We start from the raw sequence: 22,706 nt of genomic DNA, 5'->3' as shown, positions 1-22,706 counted from the left end.
GGCTGAGAGGAGAGATAGAACCGTAAAAAAGACAATCGGTTATATAGAATAAAGGGATAATAGGAATAATGATGATAATAGGAATATTATAGGAATAATGATGATGATAACATTTAACTAAGTTGAAAATCTGACAAAATTAGTTGAAAAGAAATCTTATTCAATTTAATAAAATTGAATAAATAATGAATTATACATACAGCAAAAATAACCGTGCTACGTGCAATAAAAGAGAAATTGCCCGCCTATTTCGTTAAAGAATGACAATAGCCATATGATCAAGGAGAAAGGATCATGATCAAGGATCAAGGAGAAAATCCCCTCCTACTGTCATGAGAAATTTCGAATAATCGAGGGAAATTGCAAATGAACATTCCGAATAATGAATTATATTTACCGTAACGGCATTGATATCGCTCTCATGGCCGGGGAAAGTTTGCTTGCACGAGCCCTCACGAATGTCCCATAATTTAGCGCTAGCGTCACATGCACCTGAGACAAATGTGCGCATGTCTGGTGCCAATGACAGCGACATAACGTCGCCGGTATGACCGATAAATGAGGTGCACTGCTGGCCAGTCTCGATATCCCACAGAGCACTGCAATCAAATAAATTATTTTTATGTTCTCCAGCAATTATTGAAGGGTCCAGAGAGGATGGAGGAAGTAGAATTCACGGTTGGGGCCAAGGGATGAAATGTGAAATGTCAGTTTTTTTGAGAATGTGGATTTCTAGGAGGAAATTTCAGAGTTCTTTTGATGCTGATGAAATTTCCAAGAGATTTGTTTCAAATTTTTGTGTAGAACTAGGGTAAACAGGCTAAAATAGCTGGACGGCTAAGGAAATGTTGAATTTCATTGAAGGATTTAAAATCGATGAAGTAGCTGAATGAATAAAAAATGAGTTCTAGACCTGAAGGAATATGTGAATTGGAAAAAAACAATAATTTGAAGTGGAAAAAATACAGAGAAGAATAATTAAATAAATAATGGAAAAAGTGGGATATCGTCAAAATCCGCAATAACTGGACGCTAGGCCCAATAGATGGACGGTGGATGGCCAATACATGGGCGGTCTGGAGGAATATAGAATTGTCATCCAGTTTATACAAAAATGGGAATTTTGTTTTATTGAATGTGAAGAAACACAAGGCCAAATAGATTCTTAATCTTTGGGATGTGATTCTCCTCCTGAAAATATTGTGCTATTTCCCACATCTGAGTCTTTCGGAAGAGAACTTTTTTTTTCCACGAGACTTTGTTACTGATGCTTAGCAAATTGCAGCGCCACACCACCTACCACTGTACCTCCCGAATATTTTTTTTTCTTGCTGTAATGTTGATATTTCGAAAAAAAAATTCCATCACGTGATTATACATAAGTGTTATTATTGATAATGATAATAATCCGTAGAGTTTTCATTCTATTATTTATAGAATATTCAATAAAAGATGAAAACGTCGAGGTATTGGCCCGAGTCCAGCTATTAGCCTGTTCACCCTACTATTTCACCTCATATTTTGGACTGAAATGCGGTATAAATCAATTTGTGGGAATGCAAAAAAATGGCGTTGAATGTCCTGCCTTCAAAAATAAAAAACCTTTTCTAAAAAAAAGCATGGGCAATATCACGAACGAATGGAGATAGTAAGGCGGTTTTCATGAAGACAATCGTCTTGCGGTGAATTTTCATGAAGCCCGTCTAACAAACAAAAGAGAATTGAATACCATTCTATGAAACATGAATAAACGAATCATAATTGTCTAAATCACTTAGGTCAGAGGAAAATAGAATAATTCTACTTTCTTAATATTGCGTTTACTAAGGTTTTCTTCGAACAAAGTTGAGTATTAATAAAATTAATAGCTAGAATTATGAGATTATCTCACATTTCTGACGTTAAGAATAGGAATCTGAATGCAATACATATAGTGAAAATGATGATCGATTTTTTCACTTTGAACGAATAATATTAATATCCAAATACAAAATTTCTGATATGAATAAAAAGAAGCTGTGACTCAATATTCCAAATGAAGTTTTAATTTTTAATTTGGTGGTGAAAACACGAGATGACAATATTCTAAGCACGGAATTATATTGATGAGATGAACAACAAATTAATTGAATTACCGTGTGAACTAACTAAAAATTGATGACAGTGTGGGCACACACTTTTACCAGAATATCAACAAACATTGAATTCCAGCAATTCACACTCTAAAGTGTGTTTTAGAAGGAATTGAATTGTAACTATAGTTAAGATCTCATTCAGTGAGCGCAGGAATTAGAACACGATCACATCATTGATTGTAATAAGAAAATTCAACATCTGATCTATAGGAATATATGAGAAAGGGCATAATGGCAGGGCGCTAGTATGAAAAACTCCTCACCAAGACATATCGCCAGAGCTTGTGACAATCTGATTGTCATCTAGAAATCGACAGCACGATAGATAACCAGTGTGTCCTGGCAATTCACGGCTAACTCGTACATTGCCTTCTCGCGTCTTGAGACTGTAGATAGAGCATATGTTGTCGAGACCACCGCAAGCAACGTAACTACCCGATGGTGCATAGGCACAAGTCATTACCCACGATGATCGTAAAGGTATTGCATGTACCTTATTTGTGGTGTAACTGTCCCACACGATGAGTTTACCATCTTGAGAGGCTGACACCAAATTTCTGAAAGTACAATATTTTTTGACAAATAATTTATCAATTCAATTTATCAATTTTCAATTACCAATGTCTTTCGGCAATTTTAAAAAATGCCTCTTGACATTTCAGTAGCGAAGCGGTAAAACCGAATCTAAGGAAGATAACGAAATTTTCCTAACGACCTTTTTTGTAGAACGAATTGAGGGCTACAAAAAAGGTCTTGACAAAAATTTCGCTATCTCCCTTAGATTTCAAGGCATTCATCGAAAACCAACAGCTCTTTCAAAAAATCTTCGTCATTCAACAAAATTTTGAGAAAAATCAACCTACAGCTGTTGGAACATGTTGAAATTACCTGGAATCACTACCCCAATGCATCGCATAAATTTTTGCCAAGTGCCCACGTAATGTGCGTCTCGTTCGCATTTGTATCCGCCCAATGGGTTCCATTCCCGCTGTTGCCTGTACAAGGCTGGTATCACATGCCACTTTCCTCGCATCCTAAAGTCAAAAATAAGAATGATAACAGAGTCTCAAAACTAAAAAAACAAGCATGTGACAGTGAGCACGTCACTGAGTGATGTTTTATTTTTTATTCGCCATCAGTACATTGATGGCGGGTTTCCGAATGGTCTGAAATATTACAAAAGTTTATAGCTTTACAATACTAACAGCAAAAATTCCAGATGTTTACTGCCACCTCTATGGGCTATAAAAATCTCAATTCAAATTGATATCTCGATTTTTGACCAAGATTCGCGTGATTTGCGTGATTGCAAAGTTTTTTTTATGAAAAAAAAAACAGATAAACGGGAATATCTCGAAAACTTTGTATGAACGGGTATATATCAGTTGCGAAATGGTAAAGCGGTTTAAGTCGACTTATTTCCCCGTTGAGTTTTTGAGGAATATTTTGGAATCTAAGGGAGATAGCGACATTTTCGTAACTACCTTTGTTGCAGCTCTCAGTCGGCTCTACAAAAAAGGTTATAACAAACATTTTGCTGTCTCCCTTAGATTCCGAGATATTTATTGACAACTGGTCAATAGTCAAAATTGACTTATACCGTTTTACCACTTCGCTACTGATGTGTTTTGATTGATTTAGATAGAAGGCATCGAAACAAATATTTGAAAAAAAAAAGTGAAATCGGTTATGGAGTTTTGAAGATATTGCATATAAAAGTTTTCCAGAAAAATTCGAATATCTTCGAAACTACTGATGTGATTAATCCCATCTTCAATACGAACTGTTGTTATCATGAGAAAAAGATTCTGTCCAAATATCAAGTTGATAGCTCGATTTTTGCACAAGCTAGAGTGATTACAAGGTTTTTTCTATGAAAAAACGGAAAAACGGGAATATCGTGAAAACTTTGTGTGAGCGGGTGTATATGTTTTGATTGATTTAGATAGAAGGCATCGAATCGAATATTTTGGGAACAAAAAAATCGAAATCGGTCCACTAGTTTTTAAGATATTTGTGGAAAACGATTTAAAAACGAATGGCTTTTTCTCAAAAACTATTAGATCGTTCGAGCTGAAATTTTGCACAGAATTAGTCTTCATTAAGACCTATAATCTGACAAAATTTCAGAGAAGGTGGCGGTGGACGTGGCCACATACAGACATAGTCACCAAACTTCGTATTTTTACGTTTCAGACCATTCTACATCATTTCCAATCACAATTAGAGAATGTGAAAATCGGACACTAACAATGCTTCCATTCGGATGCAAAAACTACGTAAATCCCCGCACAGGAACGACTCTTGGAGATAATGAAAGAATTCTGTAATTCCCGAAGATGTTTTCCCCGCGCTGTTTATTTTTCCTGATATTTTTGACTTCCGTCGAGAGGTGTAAGACTACGGGGGGAAAAAGCGTGCTAAAAAATGTATAAAGTGCTTCGACATTGAGAATACGGACACTTGTATAATCCAGAGAGGAAAAAAAATAGAGGGATTTTTTTTTCGGTCCTCAAGTGTAACAGAGAAAGCACGAGTAGAAGCGTGAGAAAGAGGGATGGTGGCGTATTGATCAGAGGAGAGAAGCGACCGTTATGCCGCGCCCTACTACCACTACTACAGTGGTTTCTACGGGTTGCCAACACCAATAACCAGCAACCACCATCCATCGACTTATACAGCTTCAATTCATTAGAATTCTCATGGTAGAGCGAAAAATCTTGCTGTCATATCAGATCATCGAGAAGATCTTCGACGTTCGTGTGAAAAAAAAGAGATTTTATTGTTAAAATCGACAGAGAGCGGAAAATTCGGAAATTGGAAATTCCACGAGAAACTTCCTACTGAGCTTTTTTATCCGACTTTTTTCCCTCATTGAATTTAGCTGAAATATTGATCACTGATCGGAGTGGGATAGCTTTCATATGCCACGTATATCTGTCAGCTATTGCTTTTGATACCAAATTCTCTCTCCAATTTTCCGTTTGTCGATGGAATGTGTTAATTAACAGCGAGAAAGGGTTTTTTAAGTACGTCAACTCGTGTTCTTTTTTTGGGGTTGGAGCTTTCGAAGGCTCAATTAAAATTTTGTGGAGCTCGAAATTCGGGACAATGTGTACGTTAAATATAAGCACTTGATGAATTCATTGAAACGCTCTCGTAAAGCTCATTAAGCTGCCTTGTTTGGAAATTTTTTTGAAAGTTTTTTTCATTGAGCTTTTTTTTTGAACTAATGTTAAATACACTGAAATTGTGGGGAAAAAGGGAAAAGTCAAGGGAATTTCAAGTTTCCATGAAACCCCAAGTAAAGCCACAATTTTTTAGCGACAAAAAGACAGAAATTCCACAATTTACATGAATTTTTAGGTGAAGATGAATATTCACTCCCAAATTCCCTTGAATTTTTATGGAATTCTGTTTGAAATGCGCGAAATTTCGGGAATTTTGACGGGATTCCCTGATATTTAATTCAGAGGAATCCGGAATTCAAGGAGAGATTTCCCTGAATTTTCATTAAATTAAATTGAAATTTACAGTTTCAACTAATTTTTGCAATGACAAAATTCCATGGAATTTCAGTGGGAAATCTTCATCGATCAAATCATGAAATTGATCTCGTTTTTTCCAAGATTTCAAAACTGTCAAGCTCGACATAAAATCTCACGAAGTGATACACAAGTATAATTGAATGCTTGTTATTCTAGGGATTGAGAAGCACACGAGAAACTAATTAAAATACGGCGATTCATTCGTCTTCAGAGAGTCATGAAATCTTCATTAAAAGCTCTGTCAAATCCATCGGAAAGCTCTTGCATCAGAAACTCTCCATTGATCTTTGAGGACTTCTCATATTTTGACGTTGAACTACTGGAGTTGAAACTAATTAAAATCTCTGATAGTGCAACTGAAGAGGACGGACAGCACGTCAAAAGCTCACGGTAAGACGAGAAACCTAACACTATTTTCGTATTCAGATGAAAAATTTCAATGTTGAATTGAAATTGAAGTTTTTCTTCCATTGAAGACAGGTGTAATTTGCTCTGGTGGAGGAATTTTTGTAGTTTATCTTCCAGAAGCTCATGAAAACCGGTAAAAGCTTGAGCATGGATTTGAAAAAGCCCAGAATTTTGCACTACTGAGACAAATGGATCGTAAGACTTTTGACTGATGGGTTCAGTAAATAAGAAATCAAGCCTCAAGCTTTGATAGAATAAAAAATACGATTTCTGTCAAGATAGAAGGACAAGCTTCTGTCAATATTAAAGTTGAAACTATGGGTTAAAATAGCTCAAGTTTCTATCCAGATAAAAAATCTAGATTGTTGTCAGATAAATGTTAGAGTGTCAATAGAGCTAAAAACTTATATTTATGACAGGCTTAAAGCTCAAGTTCCTGTCAAAATAGAGCTTAGAGCTTAAGTCAAAGTAAAATTTCAAGTTTTTACGAGATAAAAGCTCATTTTATTCCAGATCAAAATTCAATTATCTGCCAAAATGAATATTAGAGCTTCTCTCAAAGTAAAAGTTTAAGTTCTCGCAGATAAAAGTTTGAATATGTAACAAGATGAAAGCTCAAACTCATGTCAAGATAAAAGCGAATTATATCCCAGATAAAAGCTCAAGTATCTGTCAAAATAAAGGTTAGAGCTTCTCTCGAAGTAAAAGTTCAAATTCTTGCAGATAAAACTTTGAACACATGGCAAGATGAAAGCTCAAACTCACATCAAGATAAAAGCTAATTATATTTTAAATAAAAGCTCAAGTATCTGTCAAAATAAAGGTTAGATATGTGACAAGATGAAAGCTCAAACTCATGTCAAGATAATAAATGAAACCTCTGCCCATACAAAAGTCAGCGGCATACGTGTGAAGGAATTGAAACTGCAACTGTTCTCCAGTGATATTAATTTACAAAAAAGATGTCATCACAGTTTTTTTATAAATTAGTAGAACTCTGTCTCTAAAAAAATAAAAACAAAGAATACTCTTAAACTAATTTTAGACAACTCACCCGAATGGCATTTTTGAGGGTTTCCGCCTCCGTACGAAGACTATCCAATTCGTTCATGATTGAATCACCTGTGACAACTCGTCCTCACTTGATAATTCTACTCCAACGTTTGGACGAGCTTTTATCCTTTTACTCCAATCACTCGTATTCTCCCTCTTACGTTAATTTTAAAATGAACTTGAAAATTACTTGTTCGATTATAAATTGAATGACGTATGTCTTATTTGAAAGTAATGATTATTGATACGGAGCAGGCAACGTCCAACACTCTATCTCCACCTTCTTCTCCACTTTCCGGTGTCTTTTCGACGTTTACAATGACATGAAAACACTTGGTTATTGTATTTACGTGATAAAAATAACACTACAAGTATTTTATGAAAATACTTTTGTGGTAATTGTGACGATAGAGCCAATCCTCTTGCGTTTTTTCTTCCTCCAGACGACCCACGCGCCACCACCTTCTTCGGCACCTTCTAGCGCGGTCGTTGCCACCCCTGAAACCAATTAAAGAAATGCCGCTATTAGATATGCAAAATTACGGTCTTATGACGGTCATGTGGAGCACAAATTTTCGAACAATTTATTGTCACAAATAAAAACAATAGTTTTATCTACATAGTTTCTAAATAAAAGGCATGGGCAATATCTCGCAGAAAAACGAGAGACGTAGACGAAAATTTTTCAGCCCGTGAATTTCTCATGATTTTACCGGTCATATGACGGTCATGTGACTGTTATTGACCGTGACATGACGAGACATTTATGATGGCTGTCACGGTAGGAGTCTCCCCTGTTAAAAAAATCATCCTTAGAGGCATTTGCACGCCATTTCGAAACTCGTTCTTCAATTTGGGGCCAAAAAATATTCACATCTTGTCCGACATCTCTGCTATGAACTCTGGTTTTCAACTCTGGTTTCAGATTGAAAATCAGAGTTCATAGCAGAGATGTCGGACAAGATGTGAATGTTTTTTTTGGCCCCGAATTGAAGAGCGAGTTTCGAAATGGCGTGCAAATGTCTCTAAGGATGATTTTTTGACCAGGGGAGACTCCTAGAGCCGACTGGACAATGTTGGCACAACTCTGGTTTCAGAGTTGAAAACCAGAGTTGTGCCAACTCTAGTAGGAGTCTCCCCTGGTTGGGAGATCACTCTTAAAATCATTTACACTATATTTCGGTACCCACTCCTGCATTCAGACCCCATTAGACAAATATGAATATCGTTAAGAAAACGTTCACATAAAATGTAAAAAACTATTCATTTCATATTTTATTTGCGTGTAGTCAATTATTTATTTCATTTTTTATTTGCGTTAATCTATACTGATATTCGTATTCGAGAAAATTGTTTACTAGTCTACTATCTCCATATCAATTATCAATTGATTCGATGTGTCTCGTTTATTGTCTAGATTTAATTTGAGAAGTAAAAGTTGAGGGTCTTCGGTCTCCCATATATCCACGGTAGAAATTACCTTGAATCCACGGGAGAACGTCCCGTATATCCACGGTCAAAGTTACCGTGGAGCGTGTGAATAGACACTGCCTTTCATGAGTGCAATCGTCTTGCGTCGAATTTTCATGAAGCCCGCCTAGCAAACAAAAGAGAATTGAATGCCATTCTATGAAACATGAATAAACGAACCATAATTGTCCAAATCATTTCGGTCAGAGGAAAATAGATTAATTCTATTTTCTTAATATTGCGTTTACTAAGGTTTTCTTCGAACAAAGTTGATTAGAATTATGAGATTATCTCCCATTTTTTACGTTAAGGATAGGAGAATCTGAATGCAATATAGTGAAAATGATGATCGATTTTTTCACTTTGAAGAAATGATATTAATATCCAAATACAAAAATTCTGATATGAATAAAAAGAAGCAGACTCAATATTCCGAATATAGTTTTAATTTTTAATTTGGTGCTGAAAACACGAGATGACAATATTCTAAGCATCGAATTATATTGATGAGATGAACAACAGATTAATTGAATTACCGTATGAACTAACTAAAAATTGATAACAGTGCGGGCACACACTTTTACCTGAGACTCAACAAACATTGAATTCCAGAAATTCACACTTTAAAGTGGGTTCTAGAAGGAATTCAATTGTAATTATGATTAAGATCTTATTCAGTGAGCATAGGAATCCAAACATAAGCAAATCATTTATTGTAGTGTGAAAATTCAACAATTAATAAATTGGGACATATGATGATCATCAGTCGTATTGCTTTTTGCAATGATAATGATTATGAAAAATTAATTGAAAAACGGAATATCGAGTCTGATAGGCAAAAGCGTCCAACAAAATGGCGTTAGTAGATGAAAAATGTTCTCTATTTTCGTTTCACAATGCCCAGTAGGCTAATACGAAATGAATTTAAACAAAAATTAATAAAGAAAATATAAAGTACCATCTTCATAGATGAAAAATGACTGTCATTTCTCTTAGAAAATTGTGACAGTCACAGAGAAGGGGCGGGGCAGGGGGAACTGTGACAGCCATCATAAATGTCTCATGTCACGGTCAATAACGGTCACATGACCGTCATATGACCGGTCAAATCATGAGAAATTCACGGGCTGAAAAATTTTCGTCTACGTCTCTCGTTTTTCTAGCAATTACGGCAGTGTTGACCGGTGAAATGAACGATTAGGTCTCATAAGAAATTAGGGGGATAAAATTTTTTTGGAACTTGGCCATCAGCTGCAATCTATTATCTCACTTTTCATTCGGTACCTGTTGATTCGTTCGAATTATATGGCGATTCAAGCCTATGTCCATGACCCGGTCGGAACCCTTGCCAAGGGTCCACGCCCACTCACTCTCCTTTTGCGTTTCAACTGTTCTTCATTAATTCCTCGAGAAAACTAATGATCAAATGTTCCGGGAATTACCATTCAATCATCTTGACTAATTCTCAGGAATGAAAATCGACCAACAAAATCAATATCAACTCTTCAAATTTTTTCAAAAACAACAATTCAGCCCAATTTTTTATCTCACTCATGAAAAATAACAGAAAACGGGAAGTTAAAAAGACGTGAAATTTTCCCACCCGAAAAATTAATCGAAATTAATGCTCGGGGTTGTGCGCATGCGCGTTAGCCACATAAATCAGGAAAAGCCAGTTCTCCCCCCACCCTGGAAACAAACCCGGTGCCTACAAATCAATTTCCATCAGTCATCGAACCATCGAACTCCCCCAATCCCCCATTAATGACCTCACGAAATTATTAAACTCACGTTATCACTGACTCGTGTCGTCACGACATCATTTTCACTTCCTCATAACCTCTGACAATTCCCGCAGCGATATTCCGCCCTTGGGTATGACCTCCACCCCGAGAAATTCACGATTCAACTTCACTTCAGATGCTCATTAAATCGCTTGTGCCCGCACGCCGGTATCCAATCGGCCGCGATGACATGTCACACATGACAATTTCTCCGAAAACAGTTGTCCACTCGCAAAATATCAGTTCAAAAAAATTGAGCTTTTTCGTTCTTCAGGAGTACAAAGTCCTATTCATTCTGAATAACGCGGAAGTGAATGCTCCAGCCACTGGGTGAGGCGCTCGTGTTGCTAACAAAACTCAATTCTTTATCCCTTTTTTTCCGCGGTGAAAATGAAATCGATGAGGAAAGCACGACCCCCCACTCGTGACTGCGGAGTTCCGAGCGACTTTCTCCCCCACTCCAGTGAGAATTGTGAGCTTTTCGGTGAGAATACCTATAGCTTTCGCTATAGAGTGGCGACGCCACGCGGATTTACGGACAAGTGCTCATGGAGAAAAGCGTGAAGTGGCCTGGAGCGGGTGGGGGTGTGGGCGGGGGAAGGTGGAGTGCGAAAGGGGGGGGGGTAGGAAGCAGTGGGTATGGAGCCGGGGGTAGACCACACCCAGAGAAATACGCGAGTCGGTGTGCGAAAAAAAAAGCGCTGGGAGAATCCAGCGCCACGTGGCGGCCGGCCCTTCAATCAGCGCGAGCGCCATTGTTCGGAGTGACAGGTTGTTCCATCTTCTCTGGCTTTTTTCAGTCTCTTTTCTTCCTTTTTGTTGACGGGTTTTTTTTTAATGGGGGTTGCTGAGGCACGACACAGCACAGGCCGGCCTCGGACACGTTCGATTAGACATCAACTGGCGCGATGAGAACGCCAGGGGTGGGGGTTGGAGGTTAGTTTATAGTGATTTAGTAATTTTTAACGGTTCGATTGAGGGAGAGGGGTGACGGTCGTTTGCCTGGTAAAAATAGAGGGGTTAATTGAGGAGAGGGTGTTAATGGGAGGGGGAGGGGCGCGTTGGGTCAATGGTTGAGGGCCGGAATTTTTTTTTGGGGGAAGCGGTCGCATGGGGGAGACCACGCACGAAGAACTTTCGGAGGAGGGGCCGAATTTGATGGAAATTTCTGGGGAATTTTTAGGGAATTCCGCAGCTTTACTGGGCGTTTTTTAAGAGAAAAATTGTGGTAGGAATTATTCTGTGGAAAACAGCAGTAGAATTTTATATCTCTGTGCAATTTTTTCGATTGAGACATTTTAGGTGGGAATTCCTGCACATGAATTGGTCGAGTTTTTGCACTCCATTTTTGGTAAGGGCTGTAATTTTTTTCGCTGGTGAATTCGATAAAAAAATCTATGGAATTTCTGTTGAATAATTGTGCAGCTTTACTGCGCATTTTTTAATAGAAAATGCCCGATAAAAACTATTCAATCGAAAAAATCTGTTGAATTTGGTACTATACGGAGAGAAAAAATGAAATTAGCTCTGCCGAAAAACTGTATGTTCCATATGAGAATATTTCATGGAGTGGAACAGAATTACTCGCGGTAACTTAACCAACTTGATAGAAAGAAATTTAATATCTTTCACAAAAATTAAATTTTTGTCGTGATCATGAGAAATATCTCTAAATTCGAGCTATTGGCAGGAAAAAATATAATCTATTGTACAACAATCATTTAATCTGAGAAAACTCCATAGATTTATACCATAGAAAGAATACATTGACGAGCAAAGAATATTTTTTTCCCAAAAAAACAATTGTCCCCTCGAAATTATTCATTTTTGCCAATAACACAGTTTTCGGCAAGAAAATTGTAGTTTCCTCTTGAAATTATCATTTGTTCCATGGAAATTATAAGTGTTTATTGGACAAAGATATGCACTACTCAATAACATTCACTTGATAAAAACGGAGCCTCATATAATTCTCTGTAGAACGAATGTATTTACCCGAAAGACATATAAATGTCTCACGAGAACAATTACTACTACGAAAATTATCATCTTTTGGTGGGAACTTTCTTTTTTCTCCACAAGTAAATTGATTCAAGACGACAAAAATCTCTTGAGGGAACATAATTTTTTGGCAGAACTAATTTTTTCTCAGTATGTGAGGGTATTTAGTGGATGACAATCTTAAAGGAATATTTTTGGTCGAAAAACTGCACTGAGACAAAATTAGCTCTGCCGAAAAACTGTACGGTCCACGTGAGAATATTTTATGGAGTGGAACAGATTTACTTGGGGAAAATTAACCAACTCGATGGAAAAAAATTTAATATCTTTAACAAAAATTGAATTTAAAAAAATGAAAATCATAATTTTTTGGTGGTAACTTTCTTTTTTGTCCACAAGTAAATTGATTCAAGACGACAAAAGATCTCTTCAGGGGAACATTTTCCAAGTTTCTTCCACTCTATATTTCTGGAGGCGAGAAATTTAAACAGAAAATATTCCAACAACATAAGTTCTGTAGAAAAATCAAATTTTTAAAGCATATTTGTTAGTTGTGCCGCTTCAACGCAAATCGTTGAAAATAACTTCCATATCTCAAATTTTCATAATTTCCTTGGAGTCTAGTTACACTCAGCTCCGTCCAACCTTGAAGAAAACGACAGTTGGCTCGACTCAAGCGACGGTTAAAGGCCTTTATCCGTCCAGAAAACGCACCTGTCGTAAATACGTACACACGTGTCCCCGAATTTATTATGATTATTCGGAACTATTAATGTACATGCAAAAAGTAGAATTAAAAATTGCAAGAAAAATTTGTAATAAAATTCAGGGAACAAATTCAGTGATTCTTTTGTGGAGTATATCGACCCCTCGGTTATACGAGGTCGAAGGAGAGGGATTTTAAACACTCCACGGGAGATTGAGAGAGATGAATACAGGAGGGCAGGTGAATGACGTCAGTCACTGTGTGACGTAGATGGAGTTGCCGAATGCATCGCGTCGACGCGAGAATCACCCAACTTTAGGTCAAAGTGAGAAAATGTTGGGAAAAGAGATGGATGTTTGTCAGAAATATCTGAAGTACTATTATTTTTAGATGTGCTGATCTAATTTTAATGATTTGAACACTGAGAAAAAATTAGTTCTGCTGAAAAATTATATGTTCCGTCAAGAGATCTTTGTCGGGTTGAATTAATTTAGTTGTGGACAAAAAAGAAAGTTTCCACCAAAACATGATAATTTTCGTAGTGTAATTGTTCTCGTGAGACATTTATACGTCTTTGGGGTAAATACATTGGTTCTGCAGAGAATTATATGAGACTCCGATTTTATCAAGTGAATGTTATTGAGTAGTGCATATCTTTGTCCAATAAATACTTACAATTTCCATGGAATAAATGATAATTTCAAATTTGTTATTGGAAAAACTAAATAATTTCGAGGGGACAATTTTTTTTGGGAAAAAAATATTCTTTCCTCGTCAATGTATTATTTCTATGGTATAAACCTATGGAGTTCTCTCAGATCAAATGATTGTTGTACAATAGATTATATTTTTTCCTGACAACAGTTCGAATTCGCCTAGAGATATGTTTGATGCCACGACAAAACTTTAATTTTTGTGAAAGATATTAAATTTTCTTCTATCAAGTTGATTAATTTTCCTCAAGTAAATCTGTTCCACTCCATCAAATATTCTTACGTGGAATATACAGTTTTTCGGCCGAGCAAATTTTTTTCCTCAGTGAAACTAATGCAACATTTGTTTTTCCTGCTTTTAAAGTTGCGTAAAACGGAGAAATCCTGCGAGTTCGTCAGCTATTTTGGGAAAATTAATTGGAATATCATTGGGAATTCAATAAAAATGAAATGCACGATGTAGTAGATCTGGGAGTAGAAACGCCCATTTTATGAACTTTTCATAGTTATCAAAAAATGTTATCAATGAATGTCGCGGGTTCCTGATGATTTTTTAGTGATTTCCTCTTTCAGAAAGAAAATTATCATCTTTTACGATGGACCGGGGAGTAGTCAAACTGCAGACTAGTATAGAATAGAGTGAGTATCGCCGGCGGGAAAAAATGGATGTGATATTTCATCGTACGTCATAGGGTTATTAGTCACATCCTCTCGCTTTCGATTTCGAAGAATTTTTTTTCATATTATTAAACTGTGAAGTCAGATGCGAGAGAGGATTAATACGAATATTTTCTTTCAATTTATTTACTTCTCCATAATTTTCATTCATTTTTGTTACGTTCAATTTTTTTTTGACAATTATATATTTTTACCTCTATTCAAGTGATATCGACAACGTTTGACCCATAACGTATATCCCTAGAAGAGATTTTTCTTACGATTGTCCCCATGTTTTTTCATAGATAATGTTTATAATATTCTCCAGCTATTGAAACAAAATTCTAACTGGCTGTACTCCAAACTTTAGGAGGTTATAAATAATTAAATGCGGGCTTCTAGCACACGAGACATGGGCCGAACGAGGATTATGGTTCCCCAGAACTCAATTTTTACATATTATAAAAAAACGGTTCTTACGATGTTCTTAAAAAACGAATCTGTGGTAAATTGATAAATTCCGAATGCGGTGAATTTTCTGTACAATTTTCATAGTCTCTGCGATAATCAACTCTAAAAAATGGAAATTCCGTGAAATCATTTCTTATTTGATGCAAAGAATTCATTAACAAATAATTTCCTATTTAATTCAGACAGTTATTGTTGCCTTCATCAACGATACATAAGGATAAAAAAACAATAACTTATGAGAATTTAATAAATTAAGTTAAAATTTAGAATTTTTTCCGGAAATCCATCGGGACTAACTTTTGGGTGGTATTGTCTTCAGGTATACCTTAAGGCATAGCCCTAAAAAAAGTTTCTCTCACAATTGTCCCCATGTTTTTCATAGATAATGTTTATAATATTCTCCAGCTATTGAAAAAAATTCTAACTAGTTGTACTACACAGTTTAGGAGATAACAAATAATGAAATGCGGGTTTCTAGCACGCGACGCATAGGCCAAACGGCGATTATGGGTCCTCTCGAACTCGATTTTTCCATCTTGTGAGAAAACGGTTATTATTACGATGTTCTTAAAAAACGAATCTGTGGTAGATTGATAAATTCCAAATACGGTGAATTTTTTATAAAATTTTCTAGTACATAGTCTCTGCGATATTCAACTCTAAAAAATAGAAATTTCGTGAAATCATTTCTTATTTGATTCAAAGAATTCATTAATAAATAATTTCCCATTTGATTCAGACAATTATTGTTGCCTTCATCAACAATACATAAGGATAGAAAAACAATAACTTACGAGAATGCAATAAATTAAGTTAGAATTTCGAATTTTTTCCGGAAATCCATAGGAAATTACTTCTGGGTGGTATTGAGTTCGGATACACCTGAACTCAATTTTTTTACCTTATAAGGAAACGGTGTTTTTACGATGTTCTTAAAAAACGAATATGTGGTAAATTGATAAATTCCGAATACGGTGAATTTCTTGGAAAATTTTCTAGTATATAGTCTCTGCAATATTCAACTCCACAAAATGGAAATGTGAAATAATTTATTATTTGATTCAAAAAATTAATTAACAAATAATTTCGTATTTGATTCAAACAGTTATTATTGCCTTCATCAACAACATATGAGGATAGAAAAACTCGATAACTAATGAGAATGCAATAAATTAAGTCATTTAGCATTTTTTCCAGAAATCCATAGGGACTAACTTTTGGGTGGTATCGTCTTGGGATATACTTTAAGGGGTAACAGAAGGCCACCGTTTCCTCGAAATTTTCAAACAAATTTCCTGCTCAAAGTTATTGATGTTATTTGAACCTAAACTCTATTGATCTCCATCATAGCCTCCTGGAGATTAATGTGCTTCGATTTGTAAAAATATCCGTAACTTTCGGCAGGAAATTTGTTCAAAAATTTGGAAAATTGGCGGCATTCCGTTACCCCTTAATGTTACTTGTCCCGTGATCACGTCTAATTTTCACTTCGATAGTCTCAAGTATTTTTCTTCTATCTCTATCTCTGACGCGAAAATGCTTCCACAAAAAATTCCATGTGCAAGATAAGTCACAAACTATTCGTGACAAATGCATGATTTTGACTTCCACATTTAACATCTACTGAAACGTAATTCCGCAGGAGAGGAATGTCTCCCTCAGAATTCCAATCCCCGAGGACACTGAAAATCATTCTAAAAAACTGTCATGCGAAACCTTCTCCTCCCTCCTTAAAAAATTTCGAATGACAGTTCGAGACGTAAAAAATTTAAATGGCCTCGCAACCGGTCCACGATAACCCAAATGTAATAGAGACGTTGGAAAAAAATGAGAACAGACGCAGAAAGCGACAGTTCATCCGGTTTTGTAGTCGTATAGTAGTTACAGTGTAGAATTGTGCGGAGGGAAGTGAGGGGTTCAGAAGGGGATGTGGAAGAGCCGTTTCAAACGTCAAGAGAGGAGCAATGGGGGAAGGGGAGTTCATCGTGTTGTAAGAGCCATGCCAAATACGTTGACCCTTGAGACTTTGAGGTTAGCCGATGATCGCCCTACTAACCGTCTCGCGGAATCCGGTCTTTAATTTTTCCGGTGCACGGTATTTGTTGTTTTTACGTCCGGAGAGACGAGGGAAATGAGTCAATTGTACGTCGCTTTTGCAATGGGTGAAAAATAACGGGTGAAGAATATTCGCTGGAATATTCTATTGGATTTCTTTTGAATTTTTTACTGGCTTTTGGCAGATACTATTGAAAAAATCAATAGAATTCAATTTTTCTAGAAAGTAGTTTCTATTGGATATTTTCTATTTAAAAAAGTGCAGTAGAGCTGCGGATTTCTTCAATAGAAGTTACACAGAAATCCAATTTCTTTTTGTCTGATTTTTTATTGAGTTCGTTAGAAAATTCAATGTGATTTTTATCAACATTTCTATCAGTTTTTCGTAGATTCTATTGAAAAATTCTACAGCTTATCTGCATGTTTTCTTTTCAGTGAAAATGGTCAGTGGATGTATTCAATATTCTATAGAAGAAATCAATTGAATGTAATTTTTCTATACAACTTACTCCATTGAGATATTTTCTACAGAAATTCTTCCACTCAAATTTTCTCTTTTCTTTTGTTTGATTTTTTTCCAATAAATAAAAAGAAAAACAGGAGAAATTTGTGGAATTCATGTTTAGAAATTCCAATAAAAAATGTCTCAATAAAAAAAATTTTATTGAAAAATCAAGTTCTATCGATATTTTCTATAAAATAGTTTCTATTGGATATTTCCTATTAAAAACATCACAGTAAAGCTGCAGAATTCTTCAAGAGAATCGGACAAAAACTAATAGAATTTCCAACTGAAGTTCAATAGAATTCTCTATCGAATACCTCATGTTTTTCCACGAAATAGAGAAGATGAATTTTTGCATGATGAATCTTAATTTCTTTACTAGGTTCTTGTTCCACCACCTAAATAATAATAACAACAATAATAATAATAATAAATCTCCCCAGGGCAATCCTTATTTAATCTATATAACAATTACAAAATTTAAACGTTAATTTTGTGCTTTTTCCGTTATATTGATGATGTGTCAATTAATTTAAAATTGAAGATGAAGTTTCTTTGCAAATTATTTTTTTAAATTTGAATTTCGAAAAAAACGAGAAGGAAATTGATCTTGTATTGCACATAGTATAGATATTTTTCTAATTAATTAGCAATATGCTTCCGAATGGTTATTTTGCACACCATTTCCTTCTATCATGTATGATTCATTGTTTATTTCATTTGATTGAATTGAATAAGATTTCTTTTCAACTAATTTTGTCAGATTTTCAACTTAATTGAATGTTATCATCATTATTCTTATTATTCCTTTCTTCTACACAACCGATTGTCTTTTTTACGGTTCTATCTCTCCCCTCAGCCCTTCGATAAAATGTTAATGGAAAATTTTTATTTATAAATACTTGAATGTATTTTGAAATATCACATTTGAAAAAACCATCCGAAAACTCATTTTCAGGAAAATTCAGGAAAAATTCGAAATTTTCAACAATCATGACATTAAAACAAATATCGTATGCTATTGTTGAAGTCATTTGAAACACGATATTCAAAGATATTCCCGAAATTCTAATTTTCAAAAAATACAAAATTTTTGCAAATTTTCAAATAAATCAAAATAACGATTGTTGCTATCGCCCTCATCTTCGAACTCGGTCAAAAGGGCATCCAAACAAATTTTTGAAGCATGGAGCTGAAACTAGCAGAATATTGGTCAGCGGAAAATTCAATTTAGAGGATATTTAAGCGTAGAAGAGTCAAATAATCACATATCCAAATATTTTTCAAGTGCGAAAGAGTTTGTTCATTACTAAAAAACATTTATAGACCCCTAGATTCGCCTAAGACAAATCTTCTGCTGTCGAATCTTTCGCTGGTTTCAGCTTCATTTTTGAGGCCATCATTCAGTCAGTTCAGAACATTTTTTTTTGTTATCGTGGGACAACCGATTTTCGAAAAAATTCGGAAATTAAAAAAATTAATCGATGAATTAAATTTTAATTAATGGCGATCGATAGGGCTCAACAATACCTACATTTGAAAAAAAAGATTCAGTTCCATCCATTCATTAGCGAACAATTGGATTTTCGCTAAACTAAAAATTGAAATTTCGAATTTTTTAGATGGGTCGATATAATACAAAAAATCAAAATTTGAGGATATCCAAGTACTTTAGCTATTTTTTCTCCACTGAAATGCTTTTCTACTTTTGTAGTCCAACATCAGAGCTTTCATTTGAGCCCCATTTGACCCTAAGTTTCCAGACATTTTACAACGATTTTATTATTTAAACTTTGTCGGTCAGAATTTGAATCTAGATATTGAACCGTTAGAAAACATTTTAAAAATCTGAAAAAAAAATTAAAAAGTTTACTTTTGGAGGAAAATTGATAAAATAATTTAAACATTGCAATTTTTTTAAAATTACGAGCATTATTTATAAATAATTCATAAACAATCAGTTTTTTACCATAAAAGCCATTTGTTCGGAATCGTAACAAATTTATTCATATTCAGAATTCTACCAGACATCGATTTCACGCCCAAAAAAATTAGCTTACCGAAAGTTTAAACAATTTCAATTATTTATTTATGAACACCGAATGTATAAAACAATAATAATTCTGTGTAAAATGTAATTTGAATGACGTTGAATATTCATGATTTTTTCAATTTTTTTCATGCAATTTTATTGACAAATTTGATGATTGAAAATGGTTGAATCTATAGTGTGGTCTCTACCAAACTGCAAAAGATAGGGGAGGTTGGGGTAAAATGGACACATTTGACTTTATTTAAAATGTTAATGACGGGTTGAAATGTTGATAAAACGTCATATTTTTTTTCAGTGCAAAGAATAATTCTTTCTCTTCGTAATGAGCCTAAACTGAGCTCAATTGATAAATTTGTTTCTGAGTTATGAGTAATTAAAACAAAAGTCTAAAGTGTCCATTTTACCCCACTCCCCCCTACCTGGAAATCCTTAAATTTGAACGATTGCAAAGCTTCCATTCGGTAGGAAAAATATTTCACCGACAATTTGTATGAAATGAGGGTTTATTCATGATGCTCATCACGATATTCCGCTGGCAATTAAAGTCATTTAGACTGTACTTGTAGCATCATCATATCAATTGACGGACCAATGAGAACAGCCGTTCCTATTACCCATAACTTGAACATTAACTCAATATTCATGACTACATGCATGGGAAAAAAAATACATGAAACTATTTACAGAACGGAATTATTCTCCTCCTCTATTTTCCGCATTCTCTCGGGTAATAAAAATTATCACAAAGGAAAATTCGAGGAAGAAATAGATTGATTACTTCTCTAGAAGAAGAACAACGATTTCACGAGGGAGAAAATGAAAATTTTCTCCTCCTCTGGGATTTTTTCCCCTGAGAATACTCGCCATCAATTCCTGACGCCAAAACAGCCGAAAAATTTGACTTTAATGCGAAGTCTGCTTCGACTCTCGTCTGCCCCTATTTCCTGCATTTGAAATTTTTTTTTTCGCATGCGCATCGACTCTCACACGCACGGAACACGCGTACACGCATTATGCAAGAGAAAAGTGATGCTTCTGTACATTTATTTCTCCGTATCCATTACCTAGAGTTGAAAAAATGAAGTGTTTACTGGAGTCTTTGAGATATCTGTGAGGATTACTTATGAAAATACGTCGGGGTTTGATTTCTCACCGAGTTGAAGGTGATAAACAATTCGTGGAACATCGAAACAAAATATTTGTACAGACTGAATGAGGAAATACATATTTTTTGATTGAATCCTGTGAAATGATGTATTCAGATAAAAATTCCGTCGAAATTATGAATTTTTACTGATGAGTTTTCAGTTTTATTGGGTGGAAAACACTTTGAAAATGAAAAATAAATAAATTGTGGCCTTGGCAACTTGAACAAAACGAATTCATAAAAAACTTTGATTAAAAAATTCATTAAAAAATATGAAATTAATATTGAAGCGTTATTGTTGTCCTCAAATTCAATAATTTAAAAAATGGGAAAATTTCAGTAACAATCAGGAATAATAATCAACTCCCTATAATGCAACAACGAAAAATGTTGAATTATTATTTTCAAAAATCTCGAAGTAAAGTATTTAAATAAAAAGTATGTTGAAATTATGAATTTTTACTGACGAGTTTTCAGCTTTAGTGCTTCGAAAATAAGTGGAAAAATAAAAAACAAATAGATTGAGACCTTGAAAACTTGAACAACACGAATTTATAAAAAACTTTGATTAAAAAATGTGAAATTAATCTTGAAACCTCATTGTTATCCTCAATTTTAACAATAAAAGAAATAAAAAATTTCAGTCAAAATCAATATTAAAAATCAACTCCCCGAAATGCAAAATCAAAAGACATCGAATGATTCTCTCTAAAAATCTCGTAAAACCCTGGGATCTCCGGTTTTCTCCTTAAGAATTTGACAGAGACATTGAATCCTGTGAAATGAAGTATTTAAATAAAAATTCCGTCGAAATTATGATTTTTTACCGGCGAATTTATAGAAAACTTCAATTAAAAAATCCCTAAAAAATATGAAATAAATTTTGCAACCTCATTGTAATTCTCAAACCCGATAATAAAAAAAATTTCAAATATTTCAATAGCAATCAAGAATAAAAATCAGCTCCCCGCAATGCGAAACCGAAAAACATCGAATAACGCTTTAAAAAATCTCATAAAACTCTGAAATCTCCGGTTTTCCCCTCAAGAATTTGACAGAGACATTGATGACTAGGCGGCGGCCATGTTTGCAGGTACAATCTACTACAGGAGCTGAAAATCCTGGCCCCAACCTCGCACGTATCCGCAAAAACCCATCGATTTCCCATAACAATTAAAAAAACCCCTCAATTGTTAAAAACAATCGAAACTTCATCTCGGATTTAAAAAGCCCGACAGTTCTGCTCCGAAATATTCTGCTCCGAAATTCCCAGCCCACGTCTGTCACTCTCGTCGACAATTGCGCAAAAAAAAAACTCATTTTCAAAAATATAAAAAACCATTACCTAGATATGCTCCCGTGCGGAGCCGTGCCTGTCCCAAAATGACTCCGAAATAATCACGTCAACTTCACTCCACCCTTCGCCCCGATCACAGCGTCACCCCCTCAATATTCCCACTAAATAAATCCACCTTCACAACTCAAATCACTCACATTAACGAATATTTTCACTCTCAACACCACAAATTAATCTCAATTGTAAATTATCCACCGCCGAACGATTTTCCAGTGCTAACCAATGCAATTATCAACGCGAATTATTTTTTCTTTTCATTCAGACGTCTCCGAGAAATAATAAAAAACGGAAACAACTGGGATAAATATCACCGCAAGGCTCCGATAATGCGTTCCAACAACCGCAGAACAATTTTTTCCCTTTAACGAATGCTCAAGTTCAGTTACACTTCCGATGGAAAATTTGTCCTTCGCCCCAGGATTCACGGATTTTTCCCTTTTTATTATTTCTTGTCGCTGACTTTTCCAGGGGCCTCTGCTATTTTTTTTTCTTTCTTTTCAATTCACTCGGATTTTACTGGCCGCTGTATCTTACTCGCCTACAACCCGGGCACACTGGGAGGAAAAACGGTATTACCAACACGCAGGAATTATACGCGCGCGCATTGCGAACTAGACTATAGAGCGACAGGATTGTTTGGGTC

The 22,706-nt window shown here is 35.2% G+C and overlaps 1 protein-coding gene across 2 annotated transcripts in view; it reads right to left on the bottom strand.

Moving 5' to 3' along the window:
* Positions 1–22,626, bottom strand: part of LOC107037112 (guanine nucleotide-binding protein G(I)/G(S)/G(T) subunit beta-1) — a 28,600-nt gene extending 5,974 nt beyond the window's left edge. The window contains exons 1-5 of one of the 2 annotated variants that reach the window (XM_015255482.1): positions 22,052–22,626; positions 7,146–7,642; positions 3,024–3,169; positions 2,399–2,692; positions 398–599 (exon numbers count right to left, since the gene is read on the bottom strand). In XM_015255482.1, coding sequence (XP_015110968.1) covers positions 398–599; positions 2,399–2,692; positions 3,024–3,169; positions 7,146–7,202 — 699 coding nt within the window. In that variant the 5' untranslated portion in view covers positions 7,203–7,642; positions 22,052–22,626. Of the gene's footprint in view, positions 1–397; positions 600–2,398; positions 2,693–3,023; positions 3,170–7,145; positions 7,643–10,405; positions 10,808–22,051 lie in introns of those variants that run through there. The other variant, XM_015255484.1, reaches the window with a different exon arrangement.
* Between the last annotated feature and the right edge of the window lie 80 nt (positions 22,627–22,706).

The sequence above is a fragment of the Diachasma alloeum genome, unplaced genomic scaffold (assembly GCF_001412515.2).
Source record: "Diachasma alloeum isolate Michigan unplaced genomic scaffold, Dall2.0 Dall_scaffold_00213, whole genome shotgun sequence".
Taxonomy (NCBI): domain Eukaryota; kingdom Metazoa; phylum Arthropoda; class Insecta; order Hymenoptera; family Braconidae; genus Diachasma; species Diachasma alloeum.
This window is presented reverse-complemented; position numbering and strand designations above follow the sequence as displayed.